At 29.6% G+C, this 23,426-nt stretch overlaps 3 protein-coding genes across 4 annotated transcripts; all 3 read left to right on the forward strand.

Moving 5' to 3' along the window:
- Window positions 1-93: 93 nt before the first annotated feature.
- On the forward strand, window positions 94-4,759 carry LOC105834802 (ornithine aminotransferase, mitochondrial). The gene is made up of 5 exons (XM_012677563.3): window positions 94-884; window positions 1,372-1,619; window positions 2,522-2,826; window positions 3,688-4,018; window positions 4,097-4,759. Exons 2-5 carry the CDS (start codon window positions 1,545-1,547, stop codon window positions 4,685-4,687), a joined length of 1,302 nt encoding a protein of 433 aa, XP_012533017.1. The 5' UTR covers window positions 94-884; window positions 1,372-1,544; the 3' UTR covers window positions 4,688-4,759.
- Window positions 4,760-6,068: 1,309 nt separating this feature from the next.
- LOC105834797 (ornithine aminotransferase, mitochondrial) lies at window positions 6,069-11,144 on the forward strand. The gene is made up of 6 exons (XM_028192172.2): window positions 6,069-6,581; window positions 7,237-7,631; window positions 7,793-8,094; window positions 8,740-8,940; window positions 10,459-10,684; window positions 10,966-11,144. Exons 2-6 carry the CDS (start codon window positions 7,253-7,255, stop codon window positions 11,124-11,126), a joined length of 1,269 nt encoding a protein of 422 aa, XP_028047973.1. The 5' UTR covers window positions 6,069-6,581; window positions 7,237-7,252; the 3' UTR covers window positions 11,127-11,144.
- A 3,616-nt stretch (window positions 11,145-14,760) lies between these two features.
- On the forward strand, window positions 14,761-21,427 carry LOC114254857 (ornithine aminotransferase, mitochondrial). Of its 2 annotated transcripts, none has more exons than XM_028192187.1 (6): window positions 14,761-14,860; window positions 17,927-18,319; window positions 18,489-18,793; window positions 18,984-19,184; window positions 19,925-20,150; window positions 21,059-21,427. In XM_028192187.1, exons 2-6 carry the CDS (start codon window positions 17,941-17,943, stop codon window positions 21,232-21,234), a joined length of 1,287 nt encoding a protein of 428 aa, XP_028047988.1. In that variant the 5' UTR covers window positions 14,761-14,860; window positions 17,927-17,940; the 3' UTR covers window positions 21,235-21,427. The 2 variants fall into 2 exon arrangements, with proteins under 2 accessions (XP_028047988.1, XP_028047989.1); XM_028192188.1 differs by lacking the exon at window positions 14,761-14,860 and adding an exon at window positions 14,867-14,959.
- The last annotated feature ends 1,999 nt before the right edge of the window (window positions 21,428-23,426 follow it).

Genomic DNA, 23,426 nt, shown 5'->3' on the forward strand with positions numbered 1-23,426 from the left:
TATAATAACAAATATATGATAGTCACATAAAAGTAACTTAAATTTAATTTTGCTTAAAATATAACAATACATCGATGTAAGATGCATAAGGTTATAAATTAAAGTATTAATAAATAGTTAAAACTAATTTTGCACGCGCGCGCGCTCGTGTATATGTGTCAACAATGAAGTAAGATACAATGACCAAATTATAATCAGATTAAAACGGAAAAGTATCAAGGAATGTGAACTGTACTATGAGAGTGCCTATAATCTTGATAATTTCTATTTTGTTTACAGTAAAGATTATTTTATTTGTTCCTCGGGATGAGAAACTATATGATAATTTATTAATAGATAAATGTTTATGATACAGATGTATATGGATATGTAGACATTTATTCATTAGATAATTTAACACAGTTTATTTGAAGATAAAATAATCATCTCTTATTGTTTTAAGAGAAAAATGTTTGGAAATTTTTTGAAAAAAGTGGTCAATTTTGAAATTAAAAAATTATAACTTAATTTAGAATCATAAATGACAAAAGTAGTTTATCTTTTAGTGTTCATAAATTCATAAAATTTTCTATCAGGATCTGTTTACATACAGATACGAATGTGTTATTATTGTTATTATCAGCGATAATATGTGCGACAAAGACAGTGAACAGTGGGAAAGGAATAAGATTGTTGTGTATGTGTGAATGCTCAGCGAAAGGCGTATGTGATAGTATCCTTCAATACGTTACACGGTTGAGATAAATGAAACTTGAACTAGACACGGAGAATTTAGTCGTTCGTCAGTCTGACTAACCGTTGGCATAAGCGTGTCGATATGTTTGATCAGTGATTACTTAGAATGTGTTGATTGAATTACAATTATTTTTACCAGAGTAGAATTTGTACGTTTGTTAATTAGTTATTAATATTATAATTTGAGAAACAAGGAAACATTTTATTGTGAACAAAAAAATTATTTTAATGAAAAGTAATACCTTCTTCAAGCTGTTATTAATATCGAATTTTTAGTCGATACATGATTAATTTTAATCATTTAGAATCAAGTATTAGAAGATTTTTATTTTTTTTTTAAATAAATACGATTTATAATTTAAATTTCTTGTATTGTATTATTATGACCTTTAGTAGATTATTATGACCTTAATGGATTAAAAGACTATGGAAAATTGATAAATAATTTGATGTATTAGAATATATTTTGATTGCATAATGTATATAATGCAAGTATATATTTAGACGCATTAATTTTAAAATTGAAATTAATGTTTATAATATATTAAATTTTGATCAATAGGACAGGAAATAATCAATCATAGATAATAACATGCGTTATGCGCGAATTCCGAAATAACGAAATTATTATTTCAGATGAATGAGATAACTCGACAAACTTTCACTCCATTATAATTGGCAAAGTAGCAGCTGTCGTGAAGACTGTTTGAATTTGCAGTGGCTCACTTAACTCACGATTCAGAGAATTGTGATCCAGTTTCTCGGTAGTTTCAATTCACCGCTTAATTAATAAAGAAATAATTTACACAATGGAGCTATTAAGAGTAGCATTGCTAAATATCAAAAGATCAGCAAGAACATTAATACTGTCGTCTCGATTTCAGGTAATATAATTAATTAATATATGTATACTAATTTTATCATTTTATCATAGTTTTATCACATTTGCATTTATATATTTATATATTTATATAAATTAAAAATACTATATATTATATTACATTTTAAATGTTCTCTGTCATCTATTTTATTTATATAAAATTAACTTTTTATTAGTAATCCATATAATAGAATAGTTTGCAGCAACATTGTAATATTGCAATTTAATGTTGCATAGATATTACAAAAATTCTTTTAAATTGTTTTATACATACATATATGTATAGTATATATAAAAGATTTTTTAATATATAAAAATAACCGACGTTACAGCAATATTTAAAAAAATATTTTAAAAATATAAAAATATTATAAAAGTTATAAAAAATTGTATTATATTATAAAATATTGTAAAAAATGGTTTCTGCCTTACCTACGAGCAGCCGCAAATTACTGTTACGCAGCGAAATTCTATTTCTCATAATTAAAAGCCACACAAAAGAAAATAGAAAAAAATATGCAGCACTTGAAATTTTTATCTACATTTTAATTAAATAATTTTTTGAAAAGGCAGATCCCTATTAAGTTTAAAATAAATGAGATATATTTTAAGGAGTATTTTAATGAGTAGAATTTTTTATTTATCTGTGTAAAAATTAATTCAGGGACATGATATTCGTGGAAGTTATGCACTAAAATGTGTTAATATAATTTATATGGCATATGAAATATTATGATTAACACCAACACATAATATAATATTGCTGCAATATTTTTAAAGTTAAACATTCTATCATTGCTGCAATCTTTCTATGTTTTATGCTATATAAAAAATATGTAAAAAAAGTGTGCTTAAAAATATTTCAGATACTATCAGGATTCATTTTAACATTTTTTCTTTTTTTAGCACATTCAAAGTCAAAGAACACTTACATCTCAAGAAGTATTCGATCGTGAATCTAAGTATGGTGCTCACAATTACCATCCACTCCCCGTAGCTCTATGCAGAGCGCAGGGTGTTTTTATGTGGGACGTCGAAGGAAAACGATATTTTGACTTTCTAAGCGCTTATTCAGCAGTTAATCAAGGCCATTGTCATCCTAGAATTTACAAAGCAATGATTGAACAGGCAAAAACCTTAACTCTGACGTCTAGAGCATTTTATTCTGACATTTTGGGTGAATTTGAGGAATATATCACGAAACTTTTCAGGTTTGAATTAAGACGTTTATTTTTGAGTTTTGAGCTTATGTTGATAAGATAAATGATAACGTAAAGAGATCCAAGATATTAAAGATCAATGAAAGTATAAGAAGTATGAGATAAGATATATATTTTTAATTTAATTAATATTTAAATTAAATTTAAATTAAAATTTAATTAATATTTAAAATGCTAAAAAGTATATTAACTAGAATGTTAGTATGAAAGAATCAAGAAATAATTTGATTGCGCAATTACAATTTTATTTAATAAAATATATAATTGTTGCATTTTTTGGCTAATAAAGATGATAATAATTTTAATAATTTTAACTTTCATATACGTTCGAATTTTTGCAAAACAATATGTGTTAGAAAGGTCAATTGAATCGAGCTTAACAAAGATTTAGTATATAGTCATGTAATTTATTTATAATCATCAAGATATTTCGATTGTACTTATAATTAGTCATTATCAGTTATTTTATAAAAAACCTATAATAATTTAAAATTTGAAACGAAACATATATTTGGAAACTTTTACCGTTAAAAATAGATGTATAAAACAGACCATAAAAATTACATTGTAGGTCAGATAGATAAGAAAGCAAGTATATAACCGAAATAAGTTAAAAACGTATAAAATTAAAATTAAAAAATAGGAACATATATAAAAACTATTACAATTTAATGTCAATTTCTTAATAGTTACGTCATTTGGATGCATCCTATTCCTTGTTTATCAGCGAGAAAGAGAAATGTTAATAACTTTAATATTTTGCTTTTACAATTGCATTAAATGTTTTTAAACTGTGAAACAATTGCGCAATGTAGGTGTTGCACATTGATTCTAAAAAATTGTATTTTTCAGCTATGATAAATGGTTGCCGATGAACACAGGTGTAGAAGGTGGCGAAACGGCATGCAAATTGGCACGTAGATGGGGATATACGTGCAAGGGCATACCGCCGAATCAGGCCAAAATAGTGTTTGCGGAGGGTAATTTTTGGGGAAGAACGCTGAGCGCTGTCTCTTCGAGTACCGATCCTACTAGCTACAGTAACTTCGGCCCATTCATGCCAGGCTTCGAGCTTGTACCCTATGACGATCTTTTGGCGCTTCAACAAGCACTCGCCGATCCAAACGTTTGCGCCTTTATGGTGGAACCTATCCAAGGTGAAGCTGGTGTTGTGGTTCCTAAGGTAAGCTTTCACGTGCAAACATTTAAGGAAAGGTACATTTGATTTTATCCTTAAAAATTGTATTTATTCTTCGAAAAGGATGGATATCTCAGAGGAATTCGAGAGCTTTGCTCAAAGAACAATGTCCTGTGGATCGCGGATGAGGTGCAGACTGGTCTGGCGAGAACAGGAAAACGGCTCGCGGTGGATTACGAAAACGTAAAGCCAGATATTCTGATTCTCGGCAAAGCCCTGTCTGGAGGATTCTATCCCGTTTCGGGTGTACTAGCAAACGATCCCGTTATGCTCACAATTAACCCTGGTGAGCATGGGTCTACTTACGGTGGCAATCCTCTAGGATGCAAAATTGCCCTCGAAGCACTTCGCGTCTTGGAGGAGGAGAAACTTGCTGAGAATGCGGAAAAGCTCGGTCGCGTATTCAGAGACGGGCTTAGCAAGCTGCCGAAAGAGATAGTTACTTTAGTGAGGGGAAAGGGCCTCTTAAACGCTGTCGTCGTTAATAAAAAGATCGACGCCATGGATATTTGCTTAAAACTAAAGGAACGTGGGCTATTGGCGAAGCCGACGCATGGACACATCATTCGTCTGGCACCACCGTTAGTTATCACGGAAGAACAGATACGCGAATGCGTAGATATTATTTCTAATACTATTCTTACTTATAACTAACATCTTTATTTTTTATAACAATATATATTAATTCTATATTTTTTAATAAAAAATACTGATTACGTGATAAAATTTCACATGTAACGATTTTTTGATACTCTATACCTATATCATTTTCGTAATTTATCCATTGTACATTATAATTACTTATTATAATTTTGTTTAACAAAATACATTGTTTTACAATTTTTATTTTAAAGACTAACTTATAATGTGCTTTTTGTTTTCTGTAATTTATTTTTTATCTATTGTTTTTTTGCCTCTGCAAAATTTTTTCAATAATTTTCTTGTCTCTTTCTAGAATTTTGTCAACTTTTATGTTGCCAATTTAGATTGAAAAGGCACGAAAGGGCACGAAAAGGCAAAATGTGAGAAGCAAAAACATTGTAGATTACCCTTAATATTTGGTACGATTAATCTATTCGCATTCTGTAACTTTTAATATCAGTGTCGATATCATTACACGGTCATTATACAGATAGTGTATAGATATATATAAAAAAGCTGCACAACAACATACCTTGAACTGTCATTAAGAATTACAAAATCTTAGCACAGATCGTGTATCAAAAAGTTTATCACTTTTGACAGATTAGCATTTCAAGTGACATAACTCCAAGAGGTTGAATCGGTCACAAGTGCATTGACGTATGTATATCAAATTAAAGATATTCTTTATAAAACAATCGAACATTGCAAACGAATACAATTATCATTACTTACGACAATATATTCTATTCTGTGTAGAAACTCTGAATAAGTCACACACTTTGTGACTTATTCATATTATCTTGGCAAAAATGTATAATTAATGTAATAAAAGTGTGTTATTTATTTCGGTTTATTAATAGCTTTGTGCGATAACATTCTCTACGCAAATAATGAAGTACTCTTAGCTCAACAACGCGAATGATAATATATCGAAAGATGTATAGGCTTGCAAATAATAATACTTAAATAATAATTCGTAAAATTATTAAGGTAATCCCGGCTCTTGACAAAACTGACACATTCGTCTACCATTAGTTATCATGGAGGAATAGATACGCGAGTACATAGATACCTCATTTCTAACACTATTTTCAAGTATAATTTGCAAGTAATTTTTCAAAATGATACGTCAAATTTAATGTTGACTCGATGTCTTTTTTATTGATATCAATTCAATGTTAATTTGATATCTTTTCGATCATTATTTCTTTTTTTTTAAAATAACAATTCTATATTATACTTTTTTAAATAAAAACAGAATTGTATGATAAAACCACATGCAATGATTTTTTATATACAATTTTATTTTATACAATTATTTTTATACTATTTTCTTGATTTGCTTAATATATATGTATTATAACGTTGTTTTAAAAATGTAATGTCTATTACAATTTTTATTTTAAAGGATAATCTATAATGTGCTCTTTGCTTCCTCTGATTTGTTTTTTGCCTATTTGCCTTTGCCTTTTTGTTTCTTTACAAAATTTTATCAATAATTGTTTCTTCTGAAGTTTGTCAACTTTTATCTTGCCAATTTAGATTAAAAAAGTGCACAAAGAAACAAAAAGTAAGAAACCGAGAGCAAAGAACACATTGTAGATTAGCAGTTGCACGAATATTAATTTCTTAGCGGAGTTTTGTAACTTTTAACGTCAGTGTCGATACCGTTATATTGTCGCGCAAATATTATATATATGTATATATATAAAAGCTGCGTAACGACAACGTACTGCCGTTAAGAGTTACAGAATCCAGTACAGATCGCATATATACTATATTTAAAAAGTTGACTATATTAAAACAGTTGTATACTATATTTAAAAAGTCACTTTTGACAAATTAACAAATTAACATTAAGTGACATACCGCAAGAGATTAAATCAATCATAAGTGCATTGACGTATGTATATATATCAAATTAATGATATTCTTCATAAAACAGTCAAACATTAAAAACTATAATTGCAAAATACAATTATCATTGCCACGATAATAGTCTGTTCTGTATACAAGCTTTCAACAAGTCACTGTGGTTTTTTATTATTATTATGCCGGTAAAAATGTGTACATGTAACAATTAAGTGTGTTATTCATTTCGGATTATTAATAGTTTCGTACGTTATGTTCTCGGTCTGCAAATAATGACGTGCTTTTCGTACTTTTGGTTTTCCCCCAAAAGATGCGTTTTATAATATATTATAGTCCTATAGGTTTTTGGAGATGTTGATTTCAAATCAAATATCAAAATTGAAATAAAAAATGGCAGATTTAACAATCTTTTTTATATAACTCTTATATGATCTTTAAAAAACACGCCTTCTTATTTTGTGCAGAATGTATATGCATTTTTCACCTATCCTATTTTTTAATCCTATTTTATCCTTTTTTTATCCTATTTTATTCTTTAAATATTTAAAGTATGCTGATCAGTTCCAATTATAAAGACATTTTACAATCCTAATCATAAAAACATTTAATTTGTAAATACGGATACGGTATAGAATATTCCGACAATACTGTAGTAATTTGTTTGCAACATTCGAACTATATTGCAGAGAGTAAGAAAAAAATATGACCATGCAATCCATGAGACAGAGATTCTTTAACATCGTAAGAAAATCAAGCAAAATAAGATTTCTGAGTTCTCAGCAAGTGATCAATCGTGATAAAAAGTACGGTGGAACACACATATGTTCGCTGCCGATTGTTATCTCTCGCGGGGAAGGAGTGTACCTGTGGGATATGGAAGGAAAACGTTACCTTGACTTCTTAGCAGGACTTTCGACTGCCAATCAGGGCCATTGTCACCCACGCCTGGTGAAAGTAATGAGAGATCAAGTTGGAAAATTAACGCACACATCAAGAGCCTTTTATTCGGAACCTGCAGGAGAATTAGCAGAATATCTAACTAAACTTCTAGGATGGGATAGGTTTTTAACTATGAACACAGGTGTGAACTCACTTTGAAAAAGAATTGGAATACTTTCTGAGAGAATTAGTTTTGACATCTTGGTAATTATCGAAAGAAATCTTTAATATCTCTTGCGATAAGTATAAGCATTTTTATGGTAGAAGACAGAAGAGTTTAAAGCATTAATTTTCTCTTTATAGGTGTCGAAGGTAATGAGACGGCCTTAAAATTGGCCAGACGCTGGGGATATAGAGTGAAAAAGGTGCCGAGTAATAAGGCTGCTGTTGTGTTCACCGAGGGCAACTATTTGGGTCGTACATTAGCGGCCATATCTGCCTCGACATATCCACAATATTACACAGATTATGGTCCGTATATGCCACTTTTCGAGAAAGTGCCATACAATGACTTGGTCGCACTGGAACAAAAGTTTCAGGAGAATCCGAATATCTGCGCGTTTCTGGTAGAACCGATTCAAGGAGAAGCCCTCTTTATCCCGACTGTGAGTCAATTAAAAACATTATAATTAATATAATGCGAGTATCATCCCGAAACAATTTTTACGAAATCGATATTTTTACTACCCCGTTGAAAAGATGAGATGAAAATCCAAATGGTTATCCATATGTATGTGGATTCCTATAGATTTTAGATGGTTTTGTATGGATTCCATATAGTTATCTATATGAAATACACGGGGTATAGAAGATTGCGCAGAATGTTTTTCCTTTATATCGATACCGAAATATTAATAATAGAGAACAAGATGGTAATATGGTCAGTGCGGATAATATGGCTACCCAGATAGCACAGATGATCCTTTTAAGTTCAAAAAGAATTCAGCTTTTTTAATTCTTTAACAATTTACGTAATCTGTTCGAAATGAGTTCAAGAAGAGTACCATATTTAAATTTGTTGTAAATTCACATAATTTAGTCAAAATAAGTTAAAAAGAAATTCAATATTCAAATTTGTTACGAATTCATATAATTTAATTAGTCAAAATGAGTTAAAAAGGAATTCAATATTCAAATTCGTTATGAATTCACATGATTAGTTCAGAATTAGTTCAAAAAGAATATCACATACAAATTTATTATCTATTATGATCTTTTTATAACGACATGCAAATTTTTTCTTCTTTTAGGATGGTTATTTGAAAGGTGTGAGAGAACTGTGCACAAAGTACAATGTTTTATGGATCGCCGATGAAGTGCTAACCGCTTTTGGTAGAACTGGTACGCGTCTGGCAATTGATCACGAAGGCTACAAGCCAGATATTCTTGTTTTAGGAAAACCACTCGCCGGCGGAATGTATCCAGTTTCCGGTATCCTAGCGAATAATCAAGTATTTGAAAAAAATTTATTAAATATTTGAAAACTACTCCATACAGTACCGAAAGATTACAGAAACATTGCAGAAATATTACTATATGCTGCAAGATTACAATGTTGCAGCAACGTTACGTAATGTTACAGCGTAAACATTGTGTCCGACTCTACTTGTGTCCAATTCTACCTGTATTTGATTTATTCCCCACACAGAACAAGGTATTTTATGAACATCCTAGAATATTCTATGAATATCTAAAATATTCATAGAATATTCTAGGATGTTTATAGAATATCTTGTTCTGTATGGGTCAGCTTGCTGTATTCGATTTATTCTATGCGCGTCTGAAACTTATACAAAGATTTATAAGTAAAACTTTTTATTACTCTTTAAATCAAGCCACATAAGTGGAATTATAATTAAAAAGCATATACAGTAAAAAAATTTGTATATAAGAATCATAGACATATTAAGCTAGACTGCTTATGAAGTCATGGAAGGTGTACACTACAAAGAAAAGGATGGATCGAATATTCAGAGGTATATCTTTCTTTTTGACATAGACTAGTGGGGGATACTCTAGTAGGGGCGCGGCTACTAGAGTTATACTAATATTTAATTTTCGGTGCACAAATTACACTTATTAGAAAAAACAAGGATTCCTAATTTTTATGCTATCCTTTTCTTACAACTCCACTTAGGGTTTTGAATCTCATAAGCAGTCTATCTTATGTCTATGATAAAAACAGTGTCCAATGTCCAATGTTCAACTTTTTATTGCATTTACAATTTACAGAATTAAAAATCCTTCTCCACAATTAAAGTATAGATGATAACAGTGTGCGGACGTAACGTGGATTCGTAACAAAATGTGCTTGATATAAAAGTTGTGCATCTTGTACGTATAAATCAAGTCAGATCCGCACACGAGTGAACATTAAGGAACAATATTATGCTTTCAGATTGAGCGTTGGCGTCTTAATAAAAAAGATACACATTGGTAAACATTTCGTGTCTCAAAAGAGCAATCTGAAAAATTTTTTTTAATTCTTGGTATGAAATTCAATTTATAAGCTGATATTAATACATAAGCTTTAATTCTGGAAAAGGATTTCTAAATCTATAAAAAAATAATACATCTACATTATCGACCTCAATCAAGTTTGGCACTGCAATCTGCAAAATTGCAATATTGCTGCAATGTTATCAAAAATGTTTTGTGCTGTGTGGGTTATCTGTGTGTGTGTTTTAAAGTATTTTAATATCAACTGCTCTGTTTCTTAAATTTAACAATAGTTCTATAAATAAAGTATTTATTATTTTATAAGATATTTTATAAAATTTTATAAAATATTTTAATAACCATTATTATCACTCGCAAAAGTTTCTTACAATGAATTGTCGAAGATTTACGTATGCAACACATAACATGACATCTCATCGTTACAAAGCTCGAAATCGATAAAAAAGAAATCGATATTAATTATTCTGGTGCGATAAAGTTCTTTAATCAATGTTATTGCCTTCTTCCAGATAATGTCCTGTTTTGATCCGGGTTCGCATGGAAGCACTTTTGCTGGAAATCCGCTTGGAAACAGAGTCGCTTTGGAAGCGGTTAAAATTATAGAAGAAGAAAATCTGACGGAGAATTCGAAGAGACTTGGAAAAATTCTAAAAGAAGAATTAGAAAAGCTGCCGAAAGATATCGCGCCAGAATTTCATGGACGCGGTCTTCTGGCCGCTCTTGTGATAAACAAAGGTATCAATAGTAATGAACGAGTCACTGATTCAGCTTATATTGCTGATAAATTTTGATTAATTAAAAATTCGCGATATGGACAAAGATAAAATATTTGTTAAGGAATAGCACGTTTCTAAATTAAAATCATATCTTGCAAATTGTGATTTTGTCTCACGTATATTCACTTATAATACACATGTAATAAAAGAAGGACCGTCTGTTAAATAACATTTTTATATTATTTTTAACAAGACATTTTCTTTAAATTTTATTATATTTAACATGATTTTTAATTACAGAATTTAACGGTTTGGACATCTGTCTAAAGCTGAGAGACGCTGGATTGTTCACGATACCTACATATGGTCAAATTAGAATAATGCCTCCATTAACGATCACGGAGGAACAACTTCGAGAAGGAATAAACATTCTCACGACAGTCCTCAAAAATTACAAATAAAATATTTTGCCAAAATTATATGATAAACGTATTTTTTGATGAAATGGTTTCCCTTGTATTGTACTATTTGGTCATTCTAAAAAATGTATTTAAACTTTTTGATCAAGTCTGAAATTCTTAGATTTCTTGAAAAGACATCGGTTGATTAATAGAATAAAAAGTAATAACTGTAATTATAATCTACACGCGAGAGAAAATTTTATAATTATATGTATTCTCAATGGCCATACATATTTATATGTACAGCATAAGTTAAAGTTTATAATATATAAATTTGTATATGTGATTTATAGAATTTCTTTAAATCTTGTCAGACTAAAAAATTGTGGAAATTTTAATTATACTGATAATTAGACTAATTATACTAATAGAAGTTGCACTTGTAAAAGAATATAACTGATACACATACCACTTTTTTGGAAAAATTATATGACATGTGTTAATTATTGAAATAAATTTATAATTATATTTAATTACCGTGTGATAAACATTTTAGTTAATATCAATAAATAAACTATTTCTGACATGTAAAAAATTATTTTTTTTTAAGGCAGAAAAAGGATTAAGAATATATACGCTACCTGGAAAGAAAAATAAATGTTGTACAACTACATTGAAAGAATTATTTATTAAAATAAAAAGATTAAAAAATAAATTGTTTGTACACTTTTAAATAAATATTTATTTGAAGCAAATTAATACATTTTATTAATTAAAAAATGCTCCTTTTTAAGTAAAAAGTGTCTTTAACCAAAAATTTAATAATTACAATTAATTATTAAATTATAATTAGTATTAAATAATATTGTTATTTAAATGTTAAAAAAATATGGTAAAAACAAATATTTTACAGATTATTTGGAAACATAATGTTTAAAATATTTAGACCAATAAAACTATTAGACATAGATCAGACATTCATACTAATATAAGAGTACTTTAAATATATAATATATTACAAAATATTTGGTTGCCCGAATAAAAGAACTCTTTATTTAAAATAAAATTACAATTTTTTCTGTAAATATTTATTTATATAAATTATTTATTTTTCTGTTTCTTTTTATTTTTCTCAAAATGCGGTATGAAACATAAAATTGTCATGGAGCGTAAACTAATTCATTTCTTTATTACTAAAAACAAATTGATAGAGAATAAATGAATGTATAATCTCAACAGTATATTTACACACACACACACACACACACACACACACACACACACACACACACACACACACACACACACACACACACACACACACACACACACACACACACACACACGCACGCACGCACGCACGCACGCACGCACGCACACACACACACACACACACACACACACACACACAATACAATTTTATTTTAAATAAATTATCTAGATTTATTTTTTAGTTTTTAAATTGTTTTTATTTTTAAAACGTTTTAGTTTAATCATTTTATTACATAGAAATACATAGAAAAATATTTCTTTAAAATAAATATTAATTAATTGTTACGTACACGTAAACATATTAAAAAATAATAAATTCTAACTTCAATAAATGATTTAAAAAATTAGTCTAAAGCATTGGATTGCGAGAAACAATAAAAAAATGATTTCTTATCTGATGTCTGATGGTACCGGATGTTGATCGATATTAGAGGCAGAATCGATCGACCATAGGGTTACACCCTCAGAAAAAATCTTCCTCCTCTACTAAAAATAAGTTTACGTAAGGAAAAAAATATTGGGTTAATTAGATAGAAATATAATAGAATCAGAGCGTTAATAGATAAACTTCTGGGTCCGACTTCTAATTAAAAATTCTTAAAACTTATTAATATATAAACTGATTAAAATTGACCTTCCTAGTTCATTAAATCAAATTTATCCCAAAATCATTAAACATAAGTCAACACAAATAGGTAAACCAACTCAAAAACGATTAAAATATAAGCTAAAGAAAATAGATTTCAAAGTTATTTTTCATTTCAAAATCATAAAAAAATCAGACTTTTGTTATTAAACTTATAAAATACGTTATCTTTTTAACAAAGATTTATAAACGTGTCCTTGCAAACGTGTTCATCCTGGAATAAGTTACATAAATGTCTTGACTCAAAACAGACAATAACTTTCAGTTCATAACATAATACTGTTTAGTATTACATTTTTTTAAGAATATATAAGTTTATAAATTTATTTTTGATTAGGTTGCAAAAAGCTTAATTATTACATATATGAAACAGTATTATGAAAATTGCGCTATCTAATAAGACACTTTTTAGTTTACATATATTTTTTACAGTTTTATTTTTAACTTTAGTTTAAAAATTGCTATAATTATAAATTTATTTCAATAATTAACACATGTCGTATAATTTAAACCTTCAAAAGTTAGAAATTACACCTATAGTCACAAAAATCAGAAATGTGAATAAAAAAATTTTATTAATTAAATATTAATTAAACATAATATCCTCAAAAATGATATTTTTTTAAGATTTAAGTTAACTTAATAGTATTTCGCTAATTAAAATTATTTTAGATTTATCTTTAAACGGTTAATTTTCTTATTTAACAATGCATACACAACTTTTAATCCTTTGCGAGCTAATATCCAGTATACTGAACATTTTATTCTCTTTTATTTTTACGATATATTGTTTAATAAAAGTAAGTAAAATTTTACATTTTTTGATATATTATCAATATTTATGTGTTTTCTATAATTTATATAATTAATTATTTATATCTAATTATTTATAAGCACACAAAGTTGACAAGTTATTTTGTACATAGTTTCTTTGTTAGAAAATATTTAAGATTAAAAATTAAAAAAAAAAGTTAACACCTATGAATTTGTATACAAATTACATTGTTTTCAAAAGATAAAATAAAATTTTTCAAGGATAGAATTTTTTTGTGCATGCCTTATAAACATTGCTTCAATGAAGTTACGGATTAAAAGATGTATCACTAATCACTTTATGTTTATAATTTTGCAAAAATTTTTGTAAGTTTGTTTTGATATAAAATTCATAATAATCCAAAAAATCCTTATATCATATATCTATTTAACATTTCGGTAAATACTTCAAACATTTCTTCAGACTTGCCCTAATTTACCCCTATATAACAGCCATATTGGATCCGTCATTTTCATTTTTGGAAATTTGATTTTAAATTTGTAATTAGTGACCTAAAAAAATAAAAACATAAAAATACAAGATTTACAGAAATTTGTCAACAAACAAAGAAAATATGCCTCTCAAAGAGCCTCTTAAATATATAACTTAACATTTATGTATATTATTTATTTAAAAAAGATTTAGGATAATTATTATATATTTTTTTAAAAATGCGATGTCTTGCTGCTATTTTTACCTTAAAAATAGCAATTTAATCTGTAATGTGTGCTTTTTGCCTTCTGTATTTTGCTTTTTACCTATTTACGCAATATTTTATCGATAATTACATTCTTGTCTCTTCCTGTCAGTCTGTCAACTTTTATCTCGCCAATTTCGATAAAATAGTACACAAAGAAGTAAAAAGTAAGAAACGGGAGACACATTGTAGATAAGTCTTAATATTCGTGTAGCAAAATTAATCTAATAGCAGGATTCCGTAACTTTTAACGACAGCGTCGATACCGTTATATTGTCGTTGCGCAGAGATTATATATGCTGAAAAAGATGAGTAACGACAACATACTGAACCTGTTAAAGAGTTACAGAATCCTGCTATAGAGCGTGAGTATACTATATCGAAAAGTTGATCTCTTTTGACAGATTAACAATTTTATCAAGTGACATACTGGAAGAAGTTAAATCGATCACGAGTACATTGACGTATGTATTCCAAATCATCATGGATATTCTTCATGAAACTGTTGAATGCTGTGTAATAATAATAATAATAATAATATTAATAATTCTTATCCTCTTTAGCACTACATGCCAAAAAGGGGCATGTAGTGCTAAAGAGGATAAGATTTACAAAAATCTAAACGCTCATCCCTCCATCCATCCGTTCTTAACAATCTCTATCCTATCATCTCCTATAGTGTACTTGTTTTATAAACACGCAAGCTCCTTATCTCACTTACAAACTGCCGCTTTTGACTAGACAGTGAACTATACAATTAATTTATTTCTATCTAAAACTAAATGCCTCTAAAACCGATAAGCCGATAACATTTATAAAATAATCGCACGTTAAAATAATATACATAAAATAAAATAATTATATACTACAGAATCTTTCTACTCGTAAAAATATTATTATCACAGTTTTTCTCTTTCACTTAGACCCTATGCTTTTCTCTCCTGTACATTCTACGTTCTTCATCTATCGCATTGGTTTCCTAATCCTATCAAATTTTTAATTCTTAATTCTTAATTCCCTAGACAACGGTTTTAATCTTTTTCCTTTCTAATTCTACTGAACTAAATCTATTACCTTTATCTTTTCCATTTGTAATTTCTTTTTCATCCAAAACTCTCTTGGGACTTTATCTTTTGTTTCGTCTAGCTCGTCGTTTTCTAATCTTTCTAATTTTTCCATCCCATTTTTACCTAATACCTTGAACCAATTTTTCATTATCTCCCAATCCTCAATAAAGTGTTTTAGTTTATTTTTTCTAGCCAATATTTATTATTCTCTTCCATATTTCCGCATCTTAATCTAACTAATGCTCTCAACCAAACGTTATCTTTTCCACTTGTTATATTTTTCCTACTTAAATAACTAGGTTTTAAATCTATCCTATCCATATTTTCCTTATATTTTGTGTTATATCTCGCGTTTTTTAATCTACTTTTTTCCTCCTGTTTTTGTCTCTATCTCTATACTCCAGTTTATTTACCATTTTCCTAGCCTCCTCATTTCTTAGTAGATCAATCGCCTTCAAGCTCCATCCACAGTCGAACGCTGTAAAAAAACACAATTATCGATAATGTACGATAATCTATTCGGAATACAAATACATGAGTCTTTGTGGCCGCGTTATTATTATTATTTTAAATAATGAGAAAAAATGTAATAAGAGTGAAAGAATAAAACACCAATTAGAGCCAGCACTAGATGTTATCATGCACGCAGTGTGGAAGGAATTTTTCAAGGCAGTTGTACATTTTTGCTTACAATTTATAATTAAATGAATAAAATTTTATAATAAAAATTGTTTTGAGTGTCTAAAGACATGCACAATAAATGATGAAAATTGTAAAAAGATCCATTGCTTAGTTTCAATAGAAAAAAATCATTAAAAAGTGCTTAATTTTGGCTTCCTAATGTAGACGCCCTTAAAGTTTTTGATGAAATTTTGCGATACTTACACAGTAAAAAAATTTGTGTTAAATTTAACAGATATCGCATGTCCAAAACGGTCCACAGAAATTTTTCTGTTAATTTAATATATTAAGCATATGTTAAATAGCAACGTAAATATTATGTTATATTTTGACATAAAACTAAATGTAAATTTTCTAATTTAACATAATTTTTATGTAACAATTTAATGAGAAAATTATGTCAAAGTAACACATGTAATGTGTTACTTTAACATTATAATAATGTTAATGTAACATGTATAACGTGTAACAATATCATATTAGATATGTTATTTTAACACAATTATAATATTATTTTAACACGTTATATATATTAATTTAACATATTATATATGTTAAATAATAATTACTCTAGAAATGCTGAAAAAAATGTTTACAATTGCATATATAGATAGTTCTAGGATCATCGATAAAAACTTTGTGTGTATATTATTGCAATCAGTCCAATATTATAATATATGTAAATGCAATCGTACTTGGTTCTCTGTTCTTGGCGACTCCCTTTTATTCACCTAATAGGTGAATCTTTTTCACGAGAAATGCGCCATCTCAGGGTAGATAGTAAAGTCTTCAAAAATGAAATGATCCTTGTTAAAACTTAATTATAGAGTAAATTCAACATTTTTTTCTGTCAATTTTAACAGCTAAATCCTATCACTAATAATAAAGAACATATTTATGGTGTAAAATTAAAAGTACGTGCACATTGTGTTACTTTTACACTTTTTTAGTTATTCTAGTAATTTAACACTTTACTTGAATTAACACAACAGCAATATGTTAAATGGTCTGTTCTTTCTAGCTGCACTGTTGCACTGGTGCAATAAGTTAGAATGAGAAAAAATATACTTGTCTTACTTTAACTTATTGCACCGGTGCAACAGTGCAGCTAGAAAGAGCAGACCAAAAGTAACAAGCAAATATGTTAAATTTTAACATAAAAGTTTTAACCAGAATATTTTTTAACAAGAAAACACAAAATTTTTTACTGTGTAGGCTACATTCCAAAACGTCCTTTCCGAGGAAAATTTTACTCGATGTAATATAGGATACGTTACGTGTACTATATATTTCGAGTAAAATTTTCCTCGGAAAGGACGTTTTGGAATGTAGCCTTAGAGTACAAACTATATTTAAAAAATTCCAGAGGGTTCCTAAACACAACAATGGATCAACCCTAAAAATTTTTTTATTTTTATATCTGTCGCTGATTGGTTGACGCTGACTGTTTGCTGTTTTGAACTCTGTTGCGTCTCATTACATGTGCTGTAACTTCAACATTTTTGCGAATTTAAAATTTTAGGAACATATTTTAAATGTACTTTTAATTTATGCAAAAAAATCGATTTTTTCGATTTGTTATTCAACTAGAATCCTTGTTTAAAAAAAAAGAGGATTTGTAAATGCCGATACACAAAATATTTCAGCAATATTGCAGTAACGTTGCAATATTCCCAATTGCAGGATAAGGGGAAAAAATGGCCATGCAATCCGTGAGACGGAGATTCTTCAACATCGTAAGAGAATCCGAGAAAATTAGATTCCTGAGTACCCAGCAAGTGATTGATCGCGAGAGCAAATATGGCAGTAGATACGTTACACCGCTACCGCTTGTTATCACCCGCGCGGAAGGAGTCTTCATGTGGGACATGGATGGAAAGCGCTACTACGATTACCTATCAGGACTCGCGGCTTGTAACCAGGGTCACTGTCACCCGCGTCTGGTAAAAGTAATGAGGGAACAAGCTGGCAAGTTGACCCATGCATCAAGAATCTATTATTCGGAACCTACCGGCGCATTGGCAGAATATCTAACGAAACTCCTGGGATGGGATAGATTTTTACCTATGAACACAGGTATGGACTCGCTTAAAAGAAAGGCGGTTATTTTTTAAGAGAATTAGTTTTAGTATCTTGATAAATATTGAAAAAAATTTTTAATAAAATCTCTTACGATAAATATTGTACAAAATTTCTTTATGGTAGAAAATAAAAAAGTTTTGAAGCATTTAATTTTTCCTTACAGGTGTCGAAGGTTGTGACACGGCCGTAAAATTAGCCAGACGCTGGGGATATAGAATGAAAAAGGTGCCCAGCGGCAAAGCTACTGTTGTGTTTGCACAGGGAAATTTTTGGGGTCGTTCATTGGCGGCCATATCAGCATCGACGGATCCAAATTGCTACATCGATTTTGGTCCATATATGCCTCTTTTTGAGATAGTGCCATACAATGATACAGCCGCTTTAGAACGAAAGTTTCAGGAAAACCCAAATATCTGTGGGTTTATGGTGGAACCCATACAGGGAGAAGGTGGCATCGTTGTGCCATCTGTGAGTCAATGCAAAAATACATAGCATCATAAAATTGTGCGAGCATTATCGCAAAATAATTTTTACTACAAAAATGCTCTTTTTTTTTTTACTGTAGAATCTCGTGCAGAATTTTTTTATTCCTTTACATTGATCGAAGTATTAATAAAATATCATGATATTTTTTACGGTGCTTTCATTTTCTGTTTAGGACGGTTATTTGAAACGTGTGAGAGAATTATGCACACAGTACAATGTTCTATGGATCGCTGATGAAGTGCTGACAGGTTTTGGCAGAACTGGTACGCGTCTAGGTATTGATCATGATGGTGCTAGGCCGGATATTGTTATTGTAGGAAAATCACTGTCCGGCGGGATGTTACCGGTTTCTGGTATTCTAGCAGATAATGAGGTATTGGGAAGAGTTTTAACTATATATTAAAATATTTAGTATTATCTATTTATTCTGAACGTTTCTTTTAATTTAACAATAATTAATTAAATATTAGACCGACGTGCAATTAATACATTAAATAAAGTAACTTTGATATGTATCCTGTACCTATCAAAGTACTTTATTCATCAAATGTTATTTACTACATGTTATAAGCTAAGTAAACTATATTAATAAAATTTTTATACTGTCAACAAAAGAAGTTAAAAAGTAAAATATTTATTTTCTTATATTTGAAAAGAAGCTTTTAGAAACCCTTGCATTTTTGCCATCATAAAAGGTAGAATATACGGTCACTCATGAGTGAGACAATCAAACTAAAAAACAAAAAACAAGTTTCAAAGAAAAATTATTATTGTACAATATATTCAATATATTCAATATATTCAATATATATATATCTATAAAAGAATTGTGTTTTAAGATTAATGAATGCGATTATAAGATGCAGTTTTATAAACAAGGGATTGTAAAAATTTACACACAAATTAATATTATTATTATTATAAGAAACTAAGGACTCCCTAAATCGAGAATAACACTTTTTCTTATTTTTTTTTCATAATTTATACATATGCGTTTTTATAAAATATTTTAATTATCAGTACTCATAAAAGTTCCTTATGTTGAATTATTACTAAAAAACATTGATGTTACTCGCTTGCTTGATACGTTAAGATAAAATCGTGTCTTTTCAGATTATGCTCTGTTTTGATCTGAATTCGCATGGAAGTACCTTTGCTGGGAATGCACTTGGGAACAAAATTGCTTTGGAAGCGGTTAAAATTGTGGAGGAAGAAAATCTAGCGGAGAACGCGAAAAAGATGGGAAAAATTCTGAGAGAAGAACTAGAAAAAATGCCAAAAGATATTGTGGCTGAAATCCGTGGTCGCGGCCTTCTAGCTGGTATTGTGTTAAACAAAGGTATCAATAGTCATGAACAAATCACTGATTCAGCTATATTGCTAATAAATTGTTGTAATTTAAAAATTTGGGTGATATATAAACTAAAATAAAAAATATTTGTTGAGGCAGGTTAAGTTTCACGATTAAGATCATATCTTGCACAAATTATCACTTTATTTCATACATCCACTCAAATTATTATGCGCGATAGACATCTAATAAAAAATCAAAGAAACCGTCAAATAACATTTCTAATACATTATTTAAGGGGATGCTGGATTGCCTCTCAAACTTGATCGGGGTCGATAATGTAGAGTCATTTGTGCACATCATTAATGAGATTTCGTATGTATTTCTTTTATAGATTTGGAAATTCTTTTTCAGAATTAAAGTACACATATTAATATCAATCTGTAAATTGGATTTTATATCGAGAACCAAACATTTTTTTTCATATTACTCTAATTGTCGACTTCTTCCGAATCCGCACTCACACATACATACGAGATTTTTACTGAAAGAAATCATTATACTGAAGCGTCTAGGCTCATTTCTAAAAGCACAGAATTGTTCTTTTTTGTAATGCAATAGGCGAGGCACGCTTGTTTTATACAAAGTCTAAAACTTTTATACGCAGCAAATGTTTTCACGAGTCGACCACAGGAGTCGATCACAAAACTGTAATTTTTTAATTTTTGTTCGTTTTTCATATAAACTTGTGTACTGCGCACTCCGTTAGTGTCTACATTTTAATTCTGGAGAAGGATTTTTAATTCTGTGTAATCAACAAAAAGATTTTTTAGTGGAACAATAATCGCGTTTAATCGGTAAAACAGACCCATCTCCAGCATTCCTTTAACAAGAGATATGTTGAATTTTATTATATTACGTTATGTTTTATTACTTCACAATGATTTTACTTACAGAAATGAAGATCAATGAATGGGATCTCTCTATAAAATTGAAAGATGCTGGATTATTGACAAGAGCTGCGCAAGGTCTTGTCAAAGTTGTAAGAATAGTACCTCCATTAACGATAACGGAGGAACAATTACGAGAATCATTAAACATTCTCACTACGGTCTTGAAAAGTTGCAAATAAAAAATTTTAAATTTCGCTAAGATTGTATGATAAATGCATTTTTTATGATAATGTAGTTTATCTTTTACCGTATTTTTCCAATCCGATCATTCCAAAAAGCATATTTAAATAAGAAAGATAAAAACCGAATATTGAAAGAATGTCTTAGATATTGGAATTAACTCAAATAAAGAAATTAGCTAAAAAAACTTAATGTTTGTTTGAATTTCGACTTATTTTCAAATAAACTTAAATAAATGGAGCAGGGGGATATATGGATTATAGTGTTACATCTGAGTGAGATATCGTGCGTTAGCCACGCCCGTAATCGAGAGAGATAGAGAGAGAGAGAGAGAGAGAGAGAGAGGAGAGAGAGAGAGAGAGAGAGAGAGAGAGAGAGAGAGAGGAGATGATAGAGTTAGAGGTAGGAGGGAGGGAGTGGGGAGGTGTAGTAGCATGCTGGTGAGATATCTTCCTGTGCGAGCTCGCACGTCTCCCGCTAGCGGAGAGCTCCTCTAGAGAGAGAGAGAGAGAGAGAGAGAGAGAGAGAGAGAGAGGTATATATGTATACATAAATACCTTTTTTATATTTTACAGCAAATAATTGTTGAAAAACAAGGAAAAATATTAAAAAATTTTTAATAAGTTTTACGGCTTTTAATGTATAACTTTATAATAATGCATTTAAATTTTTCAGAAAATATTTTATTTTTTGAAATCCCCTTTTCCCTTCAATTTTTGAGAATTTAAAAACTTGTCTTATAGTAAAACTTAAAGCATATTTAACGACAAATTCAACTATATATGATAAAATTTTATTCCAAAAACGCATTTTTCAGAGATAATAAGCTAGAAATATCTCTATATCGCTATATGCGTCTTTATTCTGTATTCTCTTATGGTACTCGATACATGGGGAATCACTTTTAATTAACAAATGATTATGATGTAATTTACATTTGAGAAATAATATTCCAAAAATTTAATCGTTGATTTATAATCAATTTTCAATCCCTAGATTTATAAATATATTCAAGTATGCCTGATTTAGGAGCGGATATATACATCATGGAAAAACCCAATAAATATAAAACTTCTATGAATTATATTGCTGAAGAAATATATTGAAAAAGTGTGACACATATTATAAATTCTGCAATAATATCGCAATAATCAGATGCGCTTGATGCGCACAAAGTATATATATATGATAAATATAGGATGCGATTGGATAATGAACAAGAAGCGGGACGGAAGGTTTTGCTGATGTCCGCATGTAGAACGAAAGTAATATTGCGCATTCATTGATTGATATACCTATTAGTTTTTAAATTATGTTATAAACCAATCGCACGCAGCGTAAACGCAACAGCACTTTCATATGCAAAATTTTTTATACGAGTTCGAAAATTTTCCTAAAGCAAAAATTTATATATATGATGAATGTTATTGTCAAATAAAAAGATACTTGGTTATTCACTATAATTCAATTTGGAGTTAAGACAATGGGGAACTCGAAATGAAAGGTTAAATTACTCAGACTTACTACTTGCTGGTTTTCTTTGGAGTTGTGGCAATCCGGTCGGGGTCTCTGGGTTAGCTTGGACTAAAATTTAGTGGTCAGGCTCGGCGTAGGGCGAAGTAGTCAGCCTCGGCGTAGGGCGAAACGGTCAGACTCAGAGTTAGATAAAACTCTTGAGATTCACTTCATCAATAGTCACTAAGACACTTCGTCAAATTGATGTTGTCTCAAAAATTGGGGATTGATGTTAAAATCCGAATATACGGTTAGCCTTGGACACTGAGGCGGATAAGATTGAACACTCCAAAAAGAATGGCGCGAACTGACTCTGACTTGTGAGCTCAACGAAACTTATCCCGACTCGCACTCGAACAAGAGTAAAGTTATTGTTGTTGCGATCTTTCGGATTGCAGTTTTTATATCAAATTTCCGAAAGGGAGGATTGTGATGTAGTGGGACGAGCGATTTTCTCGTTCTGGGATTGGTAAGCCCTTTCAACGCTACCAAATTCTGAACTCGTCTATTGGAACCTAGCAAAATTATTACTTTATCTGGATGACAACTATTGGTTTATCCTTCTCGTCTCCACCCGATTTATTTTGGGTTTTGAGTATAGGGGTGGGAGATTTACAATTTTCATTTTCTTACCTAAGGGACAGCCGACAAAAAAAAGGAAATTTATGTTCGTCTG

Source organism: Monomorium pharaonis, chromosome 1 (genome assembly GCF_013373865.1).
Source record: "Monomorium pharaonis isolate MP-MQ-018 chromosome 1, ASM1337386v2, whole genome shotgun sequence".
Lineage (NCBI taxonomy): Eukaryota > Metazoa > Arthropoda > Insecta > Hymenoptera > Formicidae > Monomorium > Monomorium pharaonis.